This window comes from Pristiophorus japonicus, chromosome 8 (assembly GCF_044704955.1).
Source record: "Pristiophorus japonicus isolate sPriJap1 chromosome 8, sPriJap1.hap1, whole genome shotgun sequence".
Taxonomy (NCBI): domain Eukaryota; kingdom Metazoa; phylum Chordata; class Chondrichthyes; family Pristiophoridae; genus Pristiophorus; species Pristiophorus japonicus.
The window spans coordinates 129,875,625-129,901,537 of NC_091984.1; the positions used below are offsets into that span (position 1 = coordinate 129,875,625).

At 47.0% G+C, this 25,913-nt stretch overlaps 1 protein-coding gene across 1 annotated transcript in view; it reads left to right on the plus strand.

Annotated features, from left to right (window-relative positions):
• The window catches only part of astn1 (astrotactin 1), a 3,463,295-nt gene that overhangs the window by 2,240,050 nt on the left and 1,197,332 nt on the right, over nt 1-25,913 (plus strand). Inside the window, exon 16 of the mRNA XM_070888265.1 lies at nt 4,705-4,896. Coding sequence (XP_070744366.1) covers nt 4,705-4,896 — 192 coding nt within the window. The remainder of the gene's footprint in view (nt 1-4,704; nt 4,897-25,913) is intronic.

Genomic DNA, 25,913 nt, shown 5'->3' on the forward strand with positions numbered 1-25,913 from the left:
GGTCCTCCCATTACTATCAATGAGCAAAAAACCCTAAAACAATAAACACAGCACAATTAATATAAAAAAACACCTCAAATATTTAAAATTAATTGAAATTAAATGTTTTAGGAAAAAAAAAATTTTTTTTTTGAGATTTTTTTTAACGTGTTTTAATAGGGTTAAAATAAACTTACCTTAATGGACAGGGTTTTTAATATAAAAATGAGTGCTTAAATTTAATTTTTCTATGTTTTAAAACTCTTACGCTGGTAAAAATAAACTATGGGCCCAAGTTTCCACATGATTTGCACCTGATTTTTAGGATTGATGGAGAACGGACTATCTTAGAAATTGCAATTCTCCACATTTTTTTTCTGCAGTTCTAGGTAGGTAGAACAGTTCTCCTTTGGAACAGAATTTTTTCTTCAAAAGGGCGCGCGTCCGGCCACTGACGCCTGATTTCAAAGTTTCCACAGTGAAAACGTACTCCAAACTAAGTTAGAATGGAGCAAGTGAAGATTTTTGTAGAACTGTTCTACACATTAAAAAATCAGGCGCAAGTTACAAATTAGGCGTCCAGAACGAGGTGGGAGGGGAGGGGGGGAAGGGAAGTCATTAAATTCTACAATAAATCCTTATTTATACTTTTACAAATATTATACAAATAAATCCAACCTGATTAAACATTTATAAGCAAAGAAAATATTAAATAAACCATCTTCCTACCTGTGTGAAAGTGCCCGTTCTTTCCCGCGGGGGGGGAGGAGGCGCCCGTTCTTCACGCGGGGGGGGAGGAGGCGCCCGTTCTTCCCGCGGGCGGGGGGGAGGAGGAGGCGCCCGTTCTTCCCTCGGGGGTGGGGGGTGGAGGAGGCACCCGTTCTTTCCAGCGGGGGCGGGGGGGGACGAGTCGCCTGTTCTTCCCGCGGGGGGGGGGGGGAGGAGGCGCACGTTCTTTCCCGCGGGGGGGGGAGGAGGAGGCGCCCGTTCTTTCCCGCGGGGGGGGAGGAGGCGCCCGTTCTTCACGCGGGGGGGGAGGAGGCGCCCGTTCTTCCCGCGGGCGGGGGGGAGGAGGAGGCGCCCGTTCTTCCCTCGGGGGTGGGGGGTGGAGGAGGCACCCGTTCTTTCCAGCGGGGGCGGGGGGGGACGAGTCGCCTGTTCTTCCCGCGGGGGGGGGGGGAGGAGGCGCACGTTCTTTCCCGCGGGGGGGGGAGGAGGAGGCGCCCGTTCTTTCCCGCGGGGGGGTGGAGGAGGCGCCCGTTCTTCCCGCGGTGGGGGGGAGAGAGAGGAGGCGCCCGTTCTTTCCTGCGGGGGGGGAGGGGGCACCCGTTCATCCCGTCGGGGGGGGGGAGGAGGCGCCCGTTCTTCCCGCGGGGGGGGCGGAGGCGCCCGTTCTTTCCCGCGGGGGGGGAGGAGGCGCCCGTTCTTCCCGCGGGGTGGGAGGGGGCACCCGTTCATCCCGCCGGGGGGGGGGAGGAGGCGCCCGTTCTTCCCGCGGGGGGGGGGAGGAGGAGGCGCCCGTTCTTCCCGCGGGGGGGGGGAGGAGGTGGCGCCCGTTCTTCCCGCGGGGGGGGGGAGGAGGAGGCACCCGTTCATCCCGCCGGGGGGGGGGAGGAGGCGCCCGTTCTTCCCGCGGGGGGGGGGAGGAGGAGGCGCCCGTTCTTCCCGCGGGGAGGGGGAGGAGTTGGCGCCCGTTCTTCCCACGGCGGGGGGCGGGGAGGCGCCGCCCGTTCTTCCCGCGGGGGGGTGGGGAGAGGGGAGAGGAGGCGCCTGTTCTTTCCCCCGGGGGTGGGGTAGGAGGCTCCCGTTCTTCCCGTGGGGCGGGGGGGGGGGAAGGAGACAGTGAGAAGGCTGCAGTGAGATGTGCTGATGGCAATGTGCTTTTATTTTTAAAAATTTCAAAAATTAAACAGCTACAAAGAACTACAAAAATGGCCGAGTGCCAATGTTTTTTTCACACTGAGCATGCGCGAACGCTCCAACGCGCACGCGCAGCGTTGCCGGCAGGAAAAAAACTAATTTAAATAGTACCCGCCCCCTCCCACTTACAAAATCGGCGCGAGTGTAGGCTCCACCCCCCTGGGCGCCGCGCCAGGCAGACAAGGAGCTGCAGAACGCTCCAGAATCGCAATTTTTTTTTTTAGGCGCCGTTTTAGGCGCGAAAAACTGGCGCCCAGCTCGAAGGGGCGCCCGTTTTTTATCGTGTGGAAACTTGGGCCCCATATGTCTGCTTTTACCAGGCGTAAGAGTTTGAAGGACATTCGCTGGGCAGGGGTTGTCTTTACCCTGCGGATGTCCTTTTCCCGCGAATGCACATCGCCCGCCGAGAACCAGCATTTTGTGAGGCCTCGCCGGGTGCATGCGCACATCATACAGCCCACAATTTTCAACCCTTTAACTTGCCTTGGAGATTGACATAACCATCCTATGCATCCATGTAATTTATAACACCAGGTTTCACTTTAATATTTTTGATAAATGTAGCTGTTCGCTCCAGATCATTAAATACAAAGATACAAAGAACGTGTGTGCTCCGTAGACAGAACTGCATAGCATCAGGCTGTTTACACGAACTAAGGAGATCACCATTAGTTTTTAATCTGCCATTAGTTATTGAGGTTTTTTAGTGATTAAAGTAGTAACAGCAAGTTGACATAACCTATACATCTAGACAAACTCGATCCAAAGACTGAATGCAGTTCATAGCTATAAAATAAAAGTGAGTGATATGTGGATATATTGAAGCACTGACCACATTTGATCAGCTCCGCTGGGCAGGCCACATCGTTCGCATGCCAGACATGAGACTCCCAAAGCAAGCGCTCTACTCGGAACTCCTTCTTGGCTTATGAGCCAAAGGTGGGCAGAGGAAATATTACAAGGACACCCTGAAAGCCTCCCTGAAAAAGTGCAACATCCCTCATGACACCTGGGAGTCCCTGGCTAACGATTGCCCTAAGTGGAGGAAGTGCATCAGGGAGGGCGGCGAGCACCTTGGGTCTCATCACCAAGAGCATGCAGAAATCAAGCACAGGCAGCGGAAGGAGCGTGCAGGACCCTCCCTTTCCCTCAACGACTATCTGTCCCACCTGTGACAGGGCCTGTGGTTCTCATATTGGACTGTACAGCCACCTTAGGACTCATTTTTAAGAGTGGAAGCAAGTCTTCCTCGATTCCGAGGGATTGCCTATGATGATGATAAAATAAAAGTGAGTGATATGTGGATACATTTTGGTTATACTGTATTATTTTTGTGTAATTTTCTTTGCCATTGCGAGATTTATCCTGACTGTAAGGACGATGTTTGCATGACTCATTTATATCCCAGGAAACTCATTTAACTACAAGTAACATCTCCTGATCTCTTTTGCAAAGATGCACACGTTTTTACATGTGTTATTTTTCGAAGAACAACTCCCACTTAATTAAAATGGATAAAATGCGGAAAGGTCACTTTGTGTTCTCAAAGTTTAATGACTTTTTAGCTTACTCATGGTCATAGTTAAATTGGAGTAATCTTTTAAAGAGTTGTCGAAATGAAATTAATTAGTAGACATTCAGCAAGCTAGCAATAAAAATATATTTTAGTAGGAACTCATCTCATCGCCATTACAATCTGACAAAAGGCTAATGATCCAGAACCATCACAATGCTGTCACTCTGACTTAATCTCATTAGGTAAGCATTATGTACAAAGTAGTACATTGAACTTTAAAACTATTTGTTTCGTAAGTTTATAATTTACATGCAATTAATATAATGGCCTTTAAATACAACAAATTGGACTAAATTCTGTGTTTCATGAATATGTATTGCAATCATAAAAAATAGCCTTTTGTGCGTTTTGAATCAAGTGAAAATTCTGTGCTGGAAGTTTGCATCTGAATGGGTTTATTGAGGGGTCCCCAGTGACAGATCTTGTTGCACAGGATGTGTAAAAGAAAGAAAGACTTGCATTTATATAGTGCCTTTCACGACCACCAGAAGTCTCAAAGTGCTTTAAAGCCAATGATATACTTTTGGAGTGTAGTCACTGTTTTAATGTAGGAAAACAGAGCAGCCAATTTGCACACAGCAAGCTCCCACAAACAGCAGTATGATAATGATCAGATAACCTGTTTTTGTTATATTGATTGAGGGATAAATATTGGCCAGGACAGGAGGGATAACTCCCCTGATCTTCTTCGAAATAGTGTCATGGGATATTTTACATCCATCTGAGAGAGCAGACGGGACCTCGGTTTAATGTCTCATCCCAAAGACAGCACCTCCAACAGTGCAGCTCTCCCTCAGCACTGCACTGGAGTGTCAGCATGGATTTACGAGCTCAAGTCCCTGAAGTGGGACTTGAACTCGCAACCTTCTGACTCAGAGGCAAGTATGCTACCCACTGAGCCACAGCTGACACTGTAGTCTATCAATCCCTCTGGATTCCACTTTGTGGAACTTTTAGATTTTTCATATTAGTGGTGTAAATTGAAGTGAAAACATTGTGTCATCTCCTACTCTAACTAATTTTTTTCTAGTACCACAAAACTGCTGAACTCGCTCTATTCAGTTTTCCATTTCTTCTACATCTAGATGATCTTAAAAGCTCTGCAGTGTTACCGAGCTATTTCTTGATTTACCTGTTGTGCAATTTTTAACCTGGGTGATGCTATGTGCCTTCCCTTTTCACACCAATTTCTCAATTGAGGGAAAAAACATTTGCATTTTTTTTTATAGTTGTATTGAGGACTACAAGCTAGCTTTGGATGGACGGATGTGTCAACTGGTTTCTGAATCCTGCACCAGCGGCCTCGACTGTGCTGATGCCAACATTCCTCTGAACCAGACTTTCTTCAGAGATGTCTTCTATGGTTACAATAACCAGACTAAGAACCCTGCACTTGGCCAAGTGTTCATGGCAACATTCAGGTTAGATTTAGTACTCTGCATGTGCTGTTCTCTCCTCTTCTGCAATCACACAAGCATATGGCTGATAATGAATCAAGGCAAGGATTTGGAGAACGTTAAGACACTGGCTCCTCATGTAATGGTGAAGTGATTTCTTTTCAGTTTGTGGTGCTGTCCAAGTGGAGAAGACAGATGGTTGATTGCTGTGCCAAGAGGATGTTTGCGAACTGCATTCACTATTTTAAAAGAAGATGGCTTCATATTAAGTAGTTCTTTTGTTCTGAACCCCGAGAAATAGAAAAAGGTGTAAGTGAACCTGTTGAAGGGGAAGTACTATACACTTATCCTTATGGAATAGCACTATGTTAAGCAATCCCATTGTATGATAAGTAGACCTCCTCTGCGGTCAAAGGTTTGTAAGGGCACTATTGAATAAACATGAGTATTACACGCATTTTTGTTGTGCCAATGCAGAGTGGGGCTCAGAGTAAGATATTTATTTTGGAACACTGCAGCATCAGATACATGAAAAAGTAGGTTCCAGAATTGTAGAACTAGTATCATTACTAATTTTTACAAACACACAATCTGTGCAATTTAGCACATTTGCCATTGAATAGGGAAGGGGTGGTGGCTAATAGTTGAATTTTTCATTGTTGCATTTTCATGCTAAAACTGTTTTGTGGAATAGCAATGATTTCATATATTACCGTGTTTAGTACTGTTGACAATCCACATGTGACAGGATATGAGCAACAGATCATCATGGGTTTGCATGGGTGATCTTCAGACAAATTGCGAATCACCAATCAGCCTACTGAATTCCAGTATATGACCCTCTCCTTCCCCTTTTTCCAGGTAATTAAATTATGTTTGAGGGCAGCAGGGTGTGGAACAGTCCAAATAAATAAACCTTACCAGCAAGCATTTCCTTTCAATGTGGTGAAAATGATGCCACGGGCAGAAAACCATTCATGTGCCAAGTAGCCTTGCAGTGAGGTCTCAGATTTACTCGATGCACACAATGGCATCATTACTAACTGACTTGATTTTGGTGGTGAATTCTATTCTTAATGGGTTTGTATTCGAATGATTCCTGGTGGTTTATGTAGTTACAATAAATAGCAATTATCTGATTTCCATTTTCCAGAACCATTATACTGCCGAAGATATCTCGATATCCCTCAAGAAATCTCGTCATCCAAACCAATTTGGTGTCCTGGATGCACCTCAGATCATGCTCACATGTTTGTAGAGCTGTTGATGTCAGGACTGCCATGTGGGGGCTGCCTGTCTTTTACCAGGAACTCATCAGGGTCTGGAACAGAGTCACCACCAAGCGCAGTTCTCCCCCGTCTGGAGTAGCGGCTGACCTTTGGGAGCCGCTGCTCAGGAATCCATACCTCCACGACCGTGGTTTTAGATGGCAGGCGGATGAGAGGACTGTGTCTGGCAAGGTGACGAGGGTCAGGGACCTGCTCAATGGCGGAGGAGCGGGCTGGATGGCGCCAGAGGAGTTGGCACGGCGCCTATCCTGGGCTGACGTCCGGCGCACGGCCAATGCCATCGAGTCGCTAAAAACAGCACTGGGCCCTGACTTCGTTAGGTGTGTTGAGGAGGTTCAAGCATTTGGGACGATCCCGTCCGAACTGACCCCCGTCCTCATCGGCGCCAAACCCCGAAACCTTCCTCGAAAACCGGCGCCTCACAACTTGAGCTTTCTCCAGGAAATCCCCTCTGTGCCTTTCAGTTCTGCGCACAGGTGATTCCTGTACAGGCTGCTCTTGCACACTCCCCACGTTGCCATCCTCGTCTGCCATCCGGACACGCCATGGCGCACCATCTTGCCATCCAGAGGAGGCGGGGGTCCCCAATGGAGTGCCCTCTACGCGGGAGTCCTCCCTTTATTTATTGGGAACTTGGCTTGGAGGATGTTGCATGGAGCAGACCCGTGCAATAAGTTTTTAAGTCAGTTCACGGGCTCCCAGGCCGCCTGTATTTTTGCGGTCTAGAGGAGTCCGTGTTCCATGTGTATATTGAGTGTACGAGGTTGCAGCCCCTCTTCCAATATTTGAAGGGGCTGCTTCTCAAATTCTGGTTGCACTTAAGTCCCACACTCCTGATCTTTGGGCACCCTGTGCGGAGGGGAGCGGGCAGGTCGGAATGCCTCCTCGGAGGACTGCTCCTGGGTATGGCCAAGGGGGCCATCATCCAGTCCTGGCAGCGGGCGGTCGAAGGGGTCGTTCAGCCCGACTGCCTGCCTCTCTTCCGTGGTTACATCTGAGCCAGGGTGTCCCTGGAGATGGAGCACGTAGTGTCCACCAGTACGCTCGTGGCCTTGTTCAAGATAATTCTCTCACCTCTCTCACCTCCGCTCCTCTCGATCCTTTACCCGCTCCTACTTCTCTCTTGCTTTTTTGATGTCTCATACCGAAGCTGATCTCTCTTCTGATGATCTAAATTATTTTACAGAATGTTTTTTTTAAACTTTTATAATAATGATAGGTATTGGCTGTAGGAGTAGTGACATTTCTGACCTGTAGTAAAATAGTAGCGTTGTGCTTTTATCGCTCGTAACTCACGCCAGTTGCTCTTGCTTCTTATTATATTGACTTCTTTCGATCCATCTTAACTTGGCACTAAATACATGAAAAGCAATTTGTATTACCATATCAGATTTCCGCTTCGAACAGCAAATTTAATAGTGAATCAGACTTATGAAGCTTTAGCTCTGTTATAGTTATAGACGATTGATGCTAAACCATTCAATATCATTGATAGATTTTCCATACACTTGCCGCAAAGTTGCAAGGTGTAGATGTTTATCTTTCCTGGCCAAATGACTGCTAGAAGATCAGACTTGGAAGTCTGGGAGCATTCCCAGCCTTCCCTCTCCCTAATTAATTTCCCATGAAACAATGAGCATGGAAATAGCAAAAGAAATGGCATAAATTCCCCGAGATGTCTGCGCTCCTCTAATTCTGCCCTCCTGAGCATCCCTGATGATAATTGCTCAACCATTGGTGGCCATGCCTTTTGTAGCCTCGGCCCCAATCTCTGGAACTCCCTGCCTAAACCTCTCCACTTCTCTACTTCTCTTTCGTCCTTCAACAAGCTCTTTAAAACCTACCTCTTTGACCAAGCTTTTGGTCACCGACACTATTTTCTCCTTGTGCGGCTCGGTGTCAAATTTTTATCATAATACTCCTGTGAAGTGCCTTGGGATGTTTCACTGCATTAAAGGTGCTATATAAATACAAGTTGTTGTTGTTGTGGTAAAAGATATCTAGGCTGACACCCCAGTGCAGTGCTGAGGGAGTGCTGCACTGTCGGAGGTGCCCAACTCCTATCTGAGGCTGAACCAGATTGTTCGCAATCTTAGTGTCATATTTGACCCGGAAATGAGGTTTCAACTATATATCCTCAGCATAACTAAGACCACCTATTGCCACCTCTGTAACATCGCTCGTCTCTGCCCTTGCCTCAGCTCATCTGCTGCTGAAGCTCTCGTTCATGCCTTTGTTACCTCTGGACTTGACCATTCCAACACACTCCAGGCTGGCCTCCCACATTCTACCTTATGTAACCTAGAGGTGATGCAAAATTCAGCTGACCATGTCCTAACTTGCACCAAGTTCTGCTCACCCATCACCCCTGTGCTCGCTGATCTACATTGGCTTCTGGTTAAGCAACGCCTCGATTTCAAAATTCTCATCCTTATTTTCAAATCCCACCATGGCCTCGCCACTCCCGATCTCTGTAATCCCCTCCAGCCCACAACTCCCTGAAATGTCTCCACTCCTCTAATTCTGTCCTCCTGAGCATCCCTTGATTGTAAACGCTCAACCATTGATGGCCGTGCCTTCTGTTGCCTCGGCTGCAAGCTCTGGAACTCCCTGCCTAAACCTCTCTGCCTCTCTACCTCTCTTTCCTCCTTCAAGACACTCCTTAAAATCTTTGACCAAGCTTTTGGTCACCTGCGCTAACCTCTGCATATGTGGCTCGGTGTCAAATTTTTATTACATAATACTCCTGTGAAGCGCCTTGGGATGTTTCACTACATTAAAGGCGCTATATAAATACATGTTGTTGGGTTGTTGTTCTTGGTCTCAAACTGAATGGAGCAGGGGTAGGAAATGGTGGGGGATGGTGGAGCAGGGGTCTTGCTCTTGCTCTTTGTTGGTGGAGGTTGTTTTTCCACAGTCACTATCTTACTGGGAGGTGGGGGGGTGGGGGAATGGCGGGGGTGGGGGGAAGGGAGAGGACGGGGCTGGGGGAGGGAAGACGGAAGGGGGCTTGCACACCAAAAACCTCCAAAACTGCTTTGTAATTTTTCAGTTCCAGGATGAAGTCAATTTGCATACTTCCAAATATATGGTGCATCTGGCATGAGATCTTTAATATCCACCTGAATCACTGGAACAGGCAGGCGGGACAGGCTTTGTTTTAATACTCTCTTCCAAAGGAACAACAATTGCCCAAAATCTATCTACAACACAAGGAAATCTTACTTGTGTCGCTAAATGTGCAGCAAAGCAGATTTTGCAGCCACAAAAATACATAAACCTTTGCAACATTAAAGGAAATACAGTCTCTGCAAAATACAGTGATGCATAGTTTGACAGTCATTGAGTAAAAATACATTTGTGCTGTAAAATAACACTAACACAGCACACTCAGAATGCTTAGGTAATTGCCACTGACACTGTCTGGGATCCATGAGCTTAACAGGGAGATATCTGCAAGTTACCCGAGAGGTCTAAATGCAGTAAATTCTATTTCAGCTGTCAAGAAGTCATATTTTCTGGTGATAATGATGCAAGATAATTGGTGGGGAGAGGGTTGCTACAGAGTCCCCCGGCTCCTTGGTACGCGGAATTCTTAGGTACAGATCTGCGTAGGAAGCAATAAACAAGATTAAAAGCTTGACAACATTTTTACATTGGAAATCACAAAGACCTTGCGTTGGATTGCACCCAAACAATGCCACACTACACAGTGAGAATAAATCAGAAATGTGATCTCTTGAAATGAGAATTGATTGCGGTAATTTAGCATAAGCTCTGAAACTCCCTAGTCCTTTCGGAAGCAAGAATATTAGTAAAAACAGCTTTAAAAACTGCAAAATCCATCCTCTTTTCCTCCTGTGATGGTACATGGACCCCTACTGGTGAACTAAAGACACTAAACATACACACTTTCAGTCTGTTTACTCTTAATCACCACATTGATGAATTTTGTTCGTGTTCTCTCCCGCATGTTGCTTGATTTGCAGTGGTGATTTCAGTGGATATTTTGCACGTGCTTGTTTGGTTTCCTTGCATTCCATGAGCCCGATGAACCTACGACCACCAAAACACTCCTGCGGATCAGCGTCAGGAAAGCTGCCTCAGGGCTGGTTGCATACACACACTGGAGAGATATTAGCACCCAGCGACCTTCACAAAATATATTACACTGAAAATTGTTTGAGCATTGTCGGGGTATGCAGCTCGATGTGAAGCAGATGGGTCTGTGATTCTGCAGGGAACTGGTGTGAGGTTTTGGTCAAATACGTAAGAGTCAAGAAGACCAAACTGCACAGCGGGTTAAGCACACACTGTCTTTTCACAGCACTGACAACATTGGACAAAGCACAGGTATGAAACATTTATTCACAAAGCCTTGTGCCAAAATCTTGAACATAGTTAAAGTGCCAGGATATTTTCAAGTAAAATTAATTTATTCTATCCTAGCATCCATGACACAAGTGAAGGCTCCCGATCAAAACTATAGGTCAGTAGATTTAATTGAGGGCTCTCCCACACATTTCCCACATTACGACGGTGACTACAATTCAAAAGTACTTCATTGGCTTTAAAGCACTTTGAGACATCCGGTGGTCGTGAAAGGCGCTATATAAATGAAAGGCTTTCTTTCTACTCTCTCAGTCTCAGTAAGACTTGCAGGTGTAACCTGCACTCCAGCAAGAGAAAGTAAAGTGAACACTAGGTAATACCAGCACTATTCAACTACAGTCCTTACAATCCTGGGGTGCGTGGGTGAGAGATCATGGTCACCAGCTGTGGTTGGTCTGGTTTTCTGGTTTTCATCTAAATTCATCTGGGATGGATGGAGCGAGGTCTTTCCTGGTTGCTGGCTGTAAGTGTCCTATGTGAAATTAATTGAGACAATCACCACACAGTTTCTGAGTTTATAGCACAAAGCTGCCTCCAATGTGGCACTCCACAATATCATTCAGGCCTGTCTGACATACGTTGGAGAATGATCACGATGCCCGGCCGATGTTGTCGGCGAGAGGTCCAAACTGTTCTGGTAGTAGCGCCCGATTTAAATGTAGTTAGTGAACTGCTCACGTGATTCAAGCACCGAGGAGCACCTCGCCATAGCTGTAGGGTGGAAAATATGGCAAGGCCGCACTGAGCATGGGTCTGCAGTACAGGTGCAGCTTCGAGAATCCGAACTCCGGGATGATCGGTGGCAGGGTCATCCGGAATCTGTAAAATGTTCCGTAATCCGGACCCGATGGACCTGCCGACCTCGGGGCCCCATCTCTGCCCGACTTCGGGCCTCGCCTTGCCCCACTGCCGCTGCCCTTACCTCGGGGCCTCCTCGCTGGCTCGCCCAACGACCTCCTCAGTGGGGCCCGCCCCACAACATCCTCAGCGGGGCCGGCCCGACAACGACCTCCTTGTGGGGGCCCTGCCCGACGACCTCCTCCTCGATGGGCCCCAGAGGGCCTGAACAGCTCCTCGGCAGGTACCCCCACCCCACTTTCTGATGTTCCGAAATCCGGAAATACCCGAACCTAGGCTCGGGTGTTTCCGGATTAGTGACATCAGGAAGACGATTGAAAGTCCAGAAAAGCCCGGAATCTGAAACGTCCTCGGTCGCAAGGGTTCCGGATTTTAGGTGCTGCACCTGAACCTCCTTAAAGGGACGGGCTGCATAGGTTGTGCAGGGGTTGGTGGGGGGCGGGGGTGAGGGGAAGAGAATGGCATTTAGGGGGCTGAGGATTTCACAGAAGGAGCATGGAGGGCAATTCAGGTATTTGTAAAGGTTCAAAATTGTAAAATCAATAAATTAATAATATTCTGCAACCTGCTCCCAGCAAACCCTTCAACTTACACTGGACCTGGCCCGGGGTCTCCCACCATCCAGGACTGCCCTGGAGTCTGCAGGAATTAAACACTGATCTCCAGGACACTGCTGCGAGCAATGAGGGAGAAAAATCATGGGGACGTTAAACAAAGTGTGTTTATTCATTTTCTTTGAACACTTTTGTTCATTAGTTTATGTGTCAGCCATGGTTGCACTCTCGCCTCTGAGTCAGAAGGTTGTGGGTTCAAGTTTCACTCCAGAGACTTGAGCCATAAATCTAGGCTGACACTCCAGTGCAGTGCTGAGAGAATGCTGCACTGTCAGAGGTGCCGTCTTTTGGATGAGACGTTAAACAGAGGCCCTGTCTGCTCTCTCAGGTGGATGTAAAAGATCCCACGGCACTATTTCAAAGAAGAGCAGGGGAGTTATTCCCGGTGTCCTGGCCAATATTTATCCCTCCATCAACATAACAAAAACAGATCATCTGGCCATTATCACATTGCTGTTTGTGGGAGCTTGCTGTGCGCAAAATGGCTGCCACGTTTCCTCGCACTTTGGGACTCTGTCTTGGGTGCCGGGCTACTGGCCCGGTCGCACGCTGCCCTGGTGGCCGAGTGGAGACCATCAGAGGCCGCGCAGTGTGCGCAGTGACCCTCTCCTTTAAACGAAGGGGAGCGGCTTTGAAGTGCGTCAGCAGCTACACAGAGCGCGTGACTCACCACCCCAGTCATGCCCCGATTACCGTCCTCAAAGGAATTTGAGCGCGCAGGATTGCACCCCGTGTCCTTTCAGGGGCAGTGAGGGCAATTCCGCAGCAGGGGCGGGACTTCCGTGCCAGGCGCTTAAAGTCCAGATCCCAGAAGGTTACTGCCCCCCAATTAGGGCAATTTCACCCCCTGGATTTCTATTCTAGATTCATTTAATTAACTGAATTTAAATTCCCCAGATGTCGTGGTGGCATTTGCACTCATGACTCCAGATCATCATCATCATAGGCAGTCCCTCGAAATTGAGGACGAGTTGCTTCCACTCTAAAAGTGAGTTCTTCGGTGACTGAACAGTCCAATACGGAAATTACAGCCTCTGTCACAGGTGGGGCAGACAGTGGTTGAAGGAAAGGGTGGGTGGGACTGGTTTGCCGCACGCTCCTTCCGCTGCCTGCGTTTGATTTCTGCAGGCTCTCGGCGACGAGACTCGAGGTGTTCAGCACCCTCCCGGATGCTCTTCCTCCACTTAGGGCGGTCTTTGGCCAGGGACTCCCAGGTGGAGATGTTGCATTTTATCAAGGAGGCTTTGAGGATGTGCTTGAAAAGTTTCCTCTCCCCCATCTTGGGCTCGCTTACCGTGTAGGAGTTCCGAGTAGAGCGCTTGCTTTGGGAGTCTCGTGTCGGGCATGCGAACAATGTGGTCCGCCCACCGGAGCTGGTCGAGTGTAGTCAGTGCTTCGATGCTGGGGATGTTGGCCTGATCGAGGACGCTAGCGTTGGTGCGTCTGTCCTCCCAGTGGATTTGCAGGATCTTGCGGAGACATCGTTGGTGGTATTTCTCCAGCGATTTGAAATGTCTACTGTCCATGGTCTGTAGTATATGGTATATCGTAGCATAGCCGCTGTGCCAGGCCTTCATTTTGTAGCTTTCCACAGCGGGGTGTGAAATCAGATGCTCAGTTTGCAGGGAGTGCAGACCTGCCACCCGTCACTCCACGGCACTGAATCGTTGTCGACGAGCTCGACGTTGCCTGGGAATGCTGTCCTCGGCATAAGATGTGTAACACTGCATGACAGCTTCCAACACTGCACTTCATTCCGACTGAACAAGCCTAGTAGAAATCATTTCCTGCTGGCAAAGGTATTGACACTGTACATTTTTTTTTAAAACCTTTCACAAAATGTGGACTGTGAAAACTTCATTCTGCTGCTTCTCATGGGTGTGTAGATACTGCAGCCCAACAATTTCCCGTGGCCCTTTCTGTCCACCTCCTTGAAGGAACGCATTTATCTTTTGGCAGCTAGCTCCCCAAGGCTTTGTAAATATGTATCACAGCACAAACTACGGAGGAAGAAAGAGGTAAACAGAAGAAACTCTTGGTTAGGCTGGAAAAAAACAGCATACTCCTTTGCGATCACCACGTGGGACTCGCAAGAGGTGCCACTTGGAATTCTTTTTGCTTAATTTATGACGGTCTACATGGGTATAATATTCCAGACAGCTACAGTATGTTGCACGAGTATTATAATACTGCATTCGCACAGAAATACAATTCAGCAATTCAGTGGAACACATTTTGACATTGCACAGAGGCATGTCATGGAACGTCACAGTATAGCACAGTGTAATAACACCGAGAATGGATATAATGGGCTAGATTTTTGGGTTTCAGCGAAAACAGTAGTTTTACACCAAAATTACCGTTTTCGCTGCACTACTGTTTTTAGGCTGAACTTTAGGCTTTTACGCGGTAAAGTGGGCGTTGCACGATGATTCCCGGCAAAAACCACGAGTTTCAGCAATTTTAGTCTGGGGTCAGGAGCACTGCGAGAGAGGCCTTGGGAGGGGGGGAAAAACAAAACAAAAAAAATTCCAAAAAACATTCACAAAGCATAAGCTACTAACTCGCTGAAAAATAAATAAAAAATAAAAATTTTAACTTACCTTTTTTGCAGGTTTTCATACTTACCGCAGCTGGTAGAGCTGCACCGACAAGTTTGACCCTGTCGGTATTCTGGGCGCGATGTACGGGTCGGGAGAGTGCTGAGAGTATGATGTAAACGTTGTTGCACGGTCGGCGCACCTCTGCCTGGCAGTACTTGGAAGCGCCGCTGCAAAGAAATATCCGAGGATCCCGCCGACCGGGTTTTCACTGCGGAGGGTCAAATTACGGTGTAAACCTGGCGAAAATCCGGCCCAATGCATTGTATTGTGCAGACGAGGTTTGCTGCACAGACACTGTAACGAACACACACAGACCTTATTTCCTACTTGTATGAAGCAGTTGCTTCCAGTGGAAACAGTTGCATAATGTAACACCAGAGAAAATCACATGTGGGTAGTTACGGAAAAGTCCAGTTCACAGCTTTCCCATTCTTGCCATGGGTTTTCGTCAGTGTTAGGGGACAGTCCTGCTGTCCAGAAAAATCAATACTGCATTGATCTGTAAAGGCAAACTGAGCTCTCAGCTCTGACGGGTCTAAAATAAAATGGTAAAGTGTTAGCTGTGGCTCAGTGGATAGCACTCTCGCCTCTGAGTCAGAAGGTTGTGGGTTCAAGTCCCACTCCAAGAACTTGAGCACAAAAATCTCAGCTGACACTCCAGTGCAGTGCTGAGGGAGTGCTGCACTGTTGGAGCTGTCGTCTTTGGATGAGACTTTAAACTGAGGCTCTGTCTGTTCTCTCAGCTGGCCATAAAATATCCCATGGCACTATTTCAAAGAAAAGCAGGGGAGTTATTCCCGGTGTCCTGGCCAATATTTATCCCTCAACCAGCATAACAAAAACATATTGGCCCCAAGTTTCCACATGATTTGCTCCTGATTTTTAGGAGCAACTGGTGTAGAACGGAGTATCTTAGAAATCGGAATTCTCCACATTTAGTTTTCTGCAGTTCTAGTCAGGCAGAACAGTTTCACTTTGGAACTGAATTTTTTTTTCAAAAGGGGGCATGTCCGGCCACTGACGCCTGATTTGAAAGTTTCCACAGTGAAAACGTACTCCAAACTAACTTAGAATGGAGCAAGTGAAGATTTTTGTACACTTGAAAAAACCTTGTCCACACTTTAAAAAATCAGGCGTAGGTTACAAATTAGGCGTCGGGAACGAGGTGGGGGGGGAGGGGGGGAAGGGAAGTCATTAAATTCTACAATCAATCCTTAGTTATACTTATACAAATATTATACAAATAAATCCAACCTGAATAAAAATTTATAAGCAAAGAAAAGATTAAATAAACCATGTTCCTACCTGTGTGAAAGTGCTTCAGGCAGGCCTTTCAGGCAGCGGTGTGGCGTCGGTCTCGGGGGCAGGCAGCAAGCAGCCTTGGTGCTTGAGGCAGGCCTTCATTCCCCGCGAAGATGCAGCACCCGGACGGACTTGAGGCCATTCGGCCATGGGATTGCAGCGGCGTCAGTGGCTGGTCGGGAGTAGCAGCAGCCTTCGAGCTGTGAGGGGGACTGACTGAGGCCATTTGGACAGGGAGAGGCAGCCACATCGACATCTTTATATTTAAACTTGCAGAATGGGTGCACCACATATTTGCTTCCTCATGCAAGAAATTCTTTGTTCTTGGTGGAAGTTGATCCATTGCAAAGTTGAATTGGCACTTTTATTTCTCCAAACACACAGTCCTTAATTTGCAGGCACCGGTTCTGCAAGTTTAGCAGTGAAAAGCTGAACTCACTGATTTCAGCAGGTGATTTATTCAGCAGTGCTGCTAAAAGCACTCCCTCACACACAGAAATATCAAGAAAATTAAAATACAAGCCTTTGCAGGGGTCCAAGAAACAAATCTTCACTTTTTCTGCAGCACTTTTAAAAATGGCCAAGTGCCAATGTTTACTTCAGACTGCGCGTGCGCGAACGCTCCAACGCGCACACGCAGGGTTGCCGGCACCAAGAAGCCTCATTTAAATTGTACCCGCCCCCTCCTACTTACAAAATCGGTGCGAGTGGTAGGCTCCGCCCCCTGTGCGCCGCGCCAAGCAGACATCGAGCTCCAAGGAGCTCGAGAATAGCAGTTTTTTTTTCAGGCGCCGTTCCCACATTGCAACAGTGACTACACTCCAAAAAGTACTTCATTGGCTGTAAAGCACTATGAGATATACAGTGGTCATGAAAGGCACTATATAAATCCAAGTTCTTCCTTCTTTAAATAGAACCCATTGATTTTGCTGCCTCCAGGGGCAAGTGAATGAAACCATCTCTTGAAGTTGCATTCCTTACCCCCACAAGCATGTATATCATTCATTTATGTTCCAACATTGCCTGCAGAGGCCTCCTGCAATATGATTGAGATATGAAAGGGAGAAGCTTTCTGCCTTTGGAGGCATGTTAATATTACAGAACTGCTTCCAAATGCAATTGTGGCCGTTGCATTGGTACCAAATTCAGTGCTTTCTACAGTGGCAATGGAATTGGCCCCACTCTGGGACAACTGTGTATGAGCAGCATTATTGCATCTTGAACTTACAAATGGAACGTTGGCCTTTATTGCAAGGGGGATGGAGTATAAAAGTAGCGAAGTCCTGCTGCAGGTATGTCTCAAGTATGCCTGTCCGAAAATCCAAATTGTCCGAAAACCGGACATTTTAAGAAAATCTCATTTGATATTCAATAAAATAACAACCAGAATTATTGTCCATAAACCGCCGGGCCGGACTAGTTATCGGCTTAGCTGCTATGTTTTACAAGGTGTGAGATCGGTCCAAGCCTTGCCGAATGACCCCCGACCCAGCCTGACCCGACCTGACCCACGCCACCATTAGTACTTTGTCTGTCTCGGTAGTATTGTAAATACCTTGTTTAGCCACCAGAGGGCTCATTCCTTGGAGTCCAAAGGAATCCCACAATCCCTTGGGAGGACCTGTACTTAAGGAGGCCTCACAGGCTGGAGAGGCACTCTGGAGACCTGTAATGAAAGACAAAAGACACGCTTTACTTTGAGCTCACAGTATCTGGTCAGATTCTTTATTCATACATAACAATTGGCGAGGAGATACAGATAACGAACCCCACCGCAACGATGCAGAGAACAGTGGGCATCCTGGAGAAATTTTCGAAGGGAGATGATTGGGAAACCTTTGTGGAGCGACTCGACCAATACTTCATAGCAAATGAATTGGAAGGAGAAGTGAACACCGCCAAAAGAAGGCCGATTGCCTCATGAAAAATCTGCTTGCTCCAGCGAAACCCACAGAGAAATCATATGATGATTTGTGCACACTGGTCTGGGAGTATCTTAACCCGAAAGAAAGCGCTCTGATGGCGAGGTACCAGTTCTACACGTAGAAGAGTTCTGAAGGCCAAGAAGTGGCGAGCGATGTCGCCAAGCTAAGACGCCTTGCTGAGAATGACGTGAGTAGCACGTGTAGCGCGTTGGTCTTACCGCAGGTGAAGGGTCCACAGCCAGCTAGGGAATGGAAGACCAGCAGGAAGAGCAGTGCAAGGAAGGTAGTGCAGGGGTCCCCTGCGGTCATCCCCCTGCAAAACAGATACGCCGTTTTGAGTACTGTTGAGGGGATGACTCATCAGGGGAGGTCAGCAGCATCTAAGTACATGGCACCGTGGCTGGCTCTGCTGCACAGGAGGGCAGGAAAAAGAGTGGGAGAGCGATAGTGATAGGGGATTCGATTGTAAGGGGAATAGATAGGCGTTTCTGCGGCCGCAACCGAGACTCCAGGATGGTATGTTGCCTCCCTGGTGCAAGGGTCAAGGATATCTCGGAGCGGGTGCAGGACATTCTGAAAAGGGAGGGTGAACAGCCAGTTGTCGTGGTGCACATTGGTACCAACGATATAGGTAAAAAAAGGGATGAGGTCCTCTGAGACAAATTTAAGGAGCTATGAGCTAGGAACTAACTTAAAACATAGGACCTCAAAAGTAGTAATCTCGGGATTGCTACCAGTGCCATGAGCTAGTCAGAGTAAGAATCGCAGGAAAGCTCAGATGAATACGTGGCTTGAGCAGTGGTGCAGCAGGGAGGGATTCAAATTCCTAGGGCATTGGAACCGGTTCTGGGGGAGGTGGGACCAGTACAAACCGGACGGTCTGCACCTGGGCAGGACTGGAACCAATGTCCTTGGGGGAGTGTTTGCTAGTGCTATTGGGAAGGAGTTAAACTAATATGGCAGGGGCATGGGAACCAATGCAGGGAGACAGAGGGAAACAAAAAGGAGACAAAAGCAAAAGACAGAAAGGAGATGAGTAAAAGTGGAGGGCAGAGAAACCCAAGGCAAAAAACAAAAAGGGCCACTGTACAGCAAAATTCTAAAGGGTCAAAGTGTAATAAAAAGGCAAGCATGAAAGTTCGGTGCCTCAATGCAAGGAGTATTCGGAACACAGGAGAGGGCTCTGAGCTAGTTAGAATGGGTGAGAGCTCCGATGAACAGGATCCCAAGAAAGAATGCAAAAGGCAGGAGGCAACAGAGCAGAGTAGCACTGGGGTAAGTGTAAACCACAAGGTGATAGGAAGGGACAATATGTATAAATATAAAGGGGCTGCAGGAGGGGTCAAAACTAAAAATCATGGTTTAAAAACTAGTATTAAAACACTCTACCTAAACGCATGCAGCATTCAAAATAAAGTAAATGAGTTGACGGCACAAATCATTACAACTGGGTATGATTTGGTGGCCATTACAGAAACGTGGTTGCAGGGTGGCCAAGACTGGGAATTAAACATACAGGGGTATCTGACAATTCGGAAGGATAGACAAGAAGGGAAAGGAGGTGGGGTAGCTCTGTTAATAAAGGAAGATATCAGAGCAGTTGTGAGAGACGACATTGGCTCTAATGAACAAAATATTGAATCATTGTGGGTGGAGATTAGAGAAAGTAAGGGGAAAAAGTCACTGGTGGGCATAGTTTATAGGCCCCCAAATAATAACTTCATGGTGGGGCGGGAAATAATCAAGGGAATAATGGAGGCATGTGAAAAAGGAACGGCAGTAATCATGGGGGATTTTAACCTACATATCGATTGGTCAAATCAAATCGCACGGGGTAGCCTTGAGGAGGAATTCATAGAATGCATACGGGATTGTTTCTTATTGTTGTATGTTACAGAACCTACAAGGGAGCAAGCTATCTTAGATCTGGTCTTGTGTAATGAGACAGGAATAATAAACGATCTCCTAGTAAAAGATCCTCTCGGAATAAGTGATCACAGTATGGTTGAATTTGTAATACAGATTGAGGGTGAGGAAGTAGTGTCTCAAACGAGCGTACTATGCTTAAACAAAGGAGACTACAGTGGGATGAGGGCAGAATTGGCTAAATTAGACTGAAAACATAGCTAAACGGTGGCACAACTGAGGAACAGTGGAGGACTTTTACGGAGCTCTTTCATCGTGCTCAACAAAAATATATTCCAGTGAAAAAGAAGGGTGGTAAGAGAAGGGATAACCAGCCGTGGATAACCAAGGAAATAAAGGAGTGTATCAAATTAAAAACCAATGCGTATAAGGTGGCCAAGGTTAGTGGGAAACTAGAAGATTGGGAAAATTTTAAATGACAGCAAAGAATGACTAAGAAAGCAATAAAGAAAGGAAAGATAGATTACAAAAGTAAACTTGCGCAAAACATACAAACAGATAGTAAAAGCTTTTACAGATATATAAAACGGAAAAGAGTGAATAAAGTAAATATTGGCCCCTTAGAAGATGAGAAGGGGGATTTAATAATGGGAAATGTGGAAATGGCTGAGACCTTAAACAATTATTTTGCTTTGCTCTTCACAGTGGAAGACACAAAAACCATGCCAAAAATTGCTGGTCACAGGAATGTGGGAAGGAAGGACCTCGAGACAATCACTATCCTGAGGGGGGTAGTGCTGGACAGGCTAATGGGACTCAAGGTAGACAAGTCCCCTGGTCCTGATGAAATGCATCCCAGGGTATGAAAAGAGATGGCGGAAGTTATAGCAGATGCATTCGTTATAATCTACCAAAATTCTCTGGATTCTGGGGAGTTCCAGTGGATTGGAAAGCAGCTAATGTAACGCCTCTGTTTAAAAAAGGGGGCAGACAAAAGGCAGGTAACTATATGCCGGTTAGTTTAACATCTGTAGTGGGGAAAATGCTTGAAGCTATCATTAAGGAAGAAATCGCGGGACATCTAGATAGGAATAGTGCAATCAAGCAGACGCAACATGGATTCATGAAGGGGAAATCATGTTTAACTAATTTACTGGATTTGTTTGAGGATATAACGGGCATGGTGGATAGAGGTGTACCGATGGGTGTGGTGTATTTAGATTTCCAAAAGGCATTCGCAAAGGTGCCACACAAAAGATTACTGCAGAAGATAAAGGTACGCGGAGTCAGAGGAAATGTATTAGCATGGATAGAGAATTGGCTGGCTAAGAGAAAGCAGAGAGTCGGGATAAATGGGTCCTTTTCAGGTTGGAAATCGCTGATTAGTGGTGTGCCACAGGAATCGGTGCTGGGACCACAACTGTTTACAATATACATAGATGACCTGGAAGAGGGGACAGAGTGTAGTGTAACAAAATTTGCAGATGACACAAAGATTAGTGGGAAAGCGGGTTGTGTAGAGGACACAGAGAGGCTGCAAAGAGATTTAGATAGGTTAAGCGAATGGGCTAAGGTTTGGCAGATGGAATACAATGTTGGAAAGTGTGAGGTCATCCACCTTGGAAAAAAAAACAGTAAAAGGGAATATTATTTGAATGGGGAGAAATTACAACATGCTGTGGTGCAAAGGGACCTGGGGGTCCTTGTGCATGAATCCCAAAAAGTTAGTTTGCAGGTGCAGCAGGTAATCAGGAAGGCGAATGGAATGTTGGCCTTCATTGCGAGAGGGATGGAGTACAAAAGCAGGGAGGTCCTGCTGCAACTGTATAGGGTATTGGTGAGGCCGCACCTGGAGTACTGCGTGCAGTTTTGGTCACCTTACTTAAAGAAGGATATACTAGCTTTGGAGGGGATACAGAGATGATTCACTAGGCTGATTCCGGAGATGAGGGGGTTACCTTATGATGATAGATTGAGTAGACTGGGTCTTTCCTCGTTGGAGTTCAGAAGGATGAGGGGTGATCTTATAGAAACATTTAAGATAATGAAAGGGATAGACAAGATAGAGGCAGAGAGGTTGTTTCCACTGGTCGGGGAGACTAGAACTAGGGGGCACAGCCTCAAAATATGGGGGAGCCAATTTAAAACCGAGTTGAGAGGGAATTTCTTCTCCCAGAGGGTTGTGAATCTGTGGAATTCTCTGCCCAAGGAAGCAGTTGAGGCTAGCTCATTGAATGTATTCAAATCACAGATAGATAGATTTTTAACCAATAAGGGAATTAAGGTTTATGGGGAGCGGGCGGGTAAGTGGAGCTGAGTCCACGGCCAGATCAGCCATGATCTTGTTGAATGGCAGAGCAGGCTCGAGGGGCTAGATGGCCTACTCCTGTTCCTAATTCTTATGTTCTTATGTTCTTATGTAGGACATTGCGAATTTGAAGGACATTTGGAGCACATGCTCAGGGAATTCTTTGTACTTGGCATTGGCCATGAAGTAATACTTCACAAACTTTTGACTGTAGAGACACCAACCTTGAGTAAAGACATTGCGATAGCCCAGGCGTTCATCGCCACCAGTAACAATACCAAGCAAATCTCTCAGCACACAAGTGCTGCTATAAGTACTGTGGACAAAGTAATATTGTACTCGAATTGTAACGTACAGGGCAGGCCTCACATGCCTGCAGCTGCACAGCCGCAGATGTCTCAGAGTCCACCATCAAGGATGATGAATGCTCGGCCATTAACACCTTGCTGGCACTGCGGGGGTGATCATCGTTTCCATTCATGCCGCTTCAAAGGATACATTTTCAACGGCTGTGGAACAATGGGACACCTCCAACATATGTGCAGGCGAGCTGCAAACCCTGCTATTCCTACAAACCACCATTTGTAGAGGAGGACAGATCCACGGCGGATCACGACGAACCAGAGCCTCAGACCGAGGAGGCAGAGGTATATGGGGTGCACACATTTACCACAAAGAGTCCCCCGATAATGCTGAAGTTTAAATTAAATGGACTCCCGGGTGTCAATGGAGCTGGACAAGGGTGTGAGCCAGTCCATAATGAGCAAAAAGACTTTCAATAAATTGTGGTGCAACAAGGCTTCAAGGCCAGTCCTGGTGTCGGGTGTGCATTGCAACAAGCTAATGAATCTGGGAAATTGCAACCAGTTTCTTATCCATCCAGAAGTCTGTCTAAGGCTGAGAGGGCCTACAGCATGATTGAAAAAGCATTCGTGTGTATTTATGGGGTAAAGAAAATGCATCAATATCTGTTTGGGCTCAAATTTGAATTGGAAACTGACCATAAGCCACTGATCTCCCTCTTTTCTGAAAGTAAGGGGATAAATACGAATGCATCGGCTCGCATCCAGAGATGGGTGCTCATGTTGTCTGCATACAACTACGCTATCTGCCACAGGCCAGGCACAGAAAACTGTGCCGATGCTCTCAGTAGGCTGTCATTGCCCACCACAGGGGTGGAAATGACACAGCCCACAGATTTAGTTATGGTAATGGAAGCATTCAAGAGTGAGCAATCACCTGTTATCGCCCGACAGATTAGAACCTGGACGAGCCAGGACCCCTTGCTGTCCTTCGTAAAAAAACTGTGTGCTTCACAGGAGCTGGTCCAGTGTCCCATTAGAAATGCAGGAAGAAATAAAGCCGTACCAGTGGCACAAAGATGAAATGTTTATACAGGCACACTGCCTTCTGTGGGGTAATCGGGTAGTGGTACCCAAAAAGGGCAGGGACACTTTCATTAGTGATCTCCACAGTACCCACCCAGGCATTGTAATGATCAAAGCGATAGACAGATCCCAAGTGTGGTGGCCCGGTATCGATGCAGACTTAGAGTCCTGCGTGCACAAATGTAACACATGTTCACAGTTAAACAATGCACCCAGGGAGGCGCCACTAAGTTTATGGTCTTGGCCCTCCAAACAGTGGTCTCGGGTCCATGTCGACTATGCAGGCCCGTTCTTGGGTAAAATGTTCCTAGTGGATGCGTACTCCAAATGGAATGAATGTGAGATAATGTCAGCAAGCACGTCCGCTGCCACCACTGAAAGCCTGCGGGCCATGTTTGCCATGCACGGCCTGCCTGATGACCTTGTGAGTGACATCAGGCCGTGTTTCACCAGTATCGAGTTCAAAGAGTTCATGATCTGCAATGGGATCAAACATGTTACATCTGCCCCTTTCAAACCAGCATCCAATGGTCAAGCAGATAGAGCAGTGCAAACAATCAAGCAGAGCTTGAAGAGGGTAACTGAAGGCTCACTGCGGACTCGCCTGTGCTGAGTTCTGCTTAGTTACCGCACGAGACCCCATTCGTGCACTGGGATTCCACCCACTGAACTGCTCATGAAAAGGGCACTTAAGACAAGGCTCTCATTAGTCCACCCTGATCTACATGAACAAGTAGAGAGCAGGCGGCTTCAACAAAGTACATATCATGATAGTGCAAATGTGTCACGCGAAATTGAGATTAATGATCCTGTATTTGTGTTGAATTATGGACAAGGTCGCAAGTGGCTTCCCGGCACTGTCGTGGCCAAAGAGGAGAGCAGGATGGTTCAGGTCAAACTTTCAAATGGACTCAGCTACAGGAAACACTTGGACCAAACCAAACTCAGATTCACGGACTATCCAGAGCAACCCACATTAGACCCTACCTTTTTGGACCCCCCAACACACACACCAGTGGCAACCGACACAGCGGTTGACCACAAAGCAGAACCCATCACCCGCAACAGCCCAGCAGGACTCACCACCCTAGGCAGCCCTGTAAGGCCAGCTGCACAGCAGCCCAGCAAGGGCCCAACAAACGACTCACCAAAACCAGCATTTGCACCGAGACGATCAACCAAGGAAAGAAAGGCCCCAGATCGACTCACCTTGTAAATAGTTACACTGTTGACTTTGGGGAGGAGTGTTGTTATATATGTAAACCTGTAAATACCTTGTTTAACCACCAGAGGGTTCATCCCCTGGAGTCCCAAGGGATCCCACAATCCCTTGGGAGCACCTGTACTTAAGGAGGCCTCACAGGCTGGAGAGGCACTCTGGAGACCTGTAATAAAAGACTACGGTCACACTTTATTTTGAGCTCACAGTATCTGGTCAGATTCTTTATTCATACATAACAGGTACTTACGTTCTTGATTTTCTTGTCTGATATCTGAAAATCGGTACAGTCTCGGTCTCAAGTTTGCTGGATTTGAGACATTGTACCTGCACAACTGTTGGTGAGACCACACTTAGAGTACTGCATACAGTTTTGATCTCCTTATTTAAGGAAGGATATACTTGCATTGCAGGCAGTTCAGAGAAGGTTCAAGAGGTTGATTCCTGAGATGAAGGGGTTGTCTTATGAAGAAAGTTTGCACAGGTTGGGTCTATACTATATTGGAGTTTAGAAGAATGAGAGATGATCTTATTGAAACGTTTAATATTCTGAGGCGGCTTGACACTCTTATTGCCACAGTATTTATGTGGCTGGTCCAGTTAAGTTTCTGGTCAATGGTGATCCCCAGGATGTTGATGGTGGAGTATTCAGCGATAGTAATGCCGTTGAATGTCAAGGGGCGATGGTTAGACTCTCGATTGTTTTAGATAGTCATTGCCTGGCACTTGTGTGGAGTTCGAGGGAGTTAGATATGGCTCTTACGGCTAAAGGGATCAAGGAGTATGGAGAGAAAGAAGGAAATGGGTACTGAGGTGAATGATCAGCCATGATCTTATTGAATGGTGGTGCAGGCTCGAAGGGCCGAATGGCCTACTCCTGCACCTATTTTCTATGTTTCTATGTTTCTATGACAAGGTAGATGCAGAGAAGATGTTTCCCATCGTGGGGGGATCTAGAACTAGGGGGCATAGTTTCAGAATAAGGGATCACCCATTTAACAGAAATGAGGAGGAATTTCTTCTCTCAGAGGGTTGGGAATCTTTGGAATTCTCTGCCCCAGAGAGCTGAGGAGGCTGGGTCATTGAATATATTCAAGGTGGAGATAGACAGATTTTTTAATGATGAGGGAGTCAAGGGTTATGGGGAACAGGCATGGAAGTGGAGTTGAGGCCAATATCAGATTAGCCATGATCTTTTTGAATGGCAGAGCAGGCTTGAGGGGTCAAATGGCCTATTCCTGCTTTCATTTCTTAAGTTCTTATGTTCTTATATATTC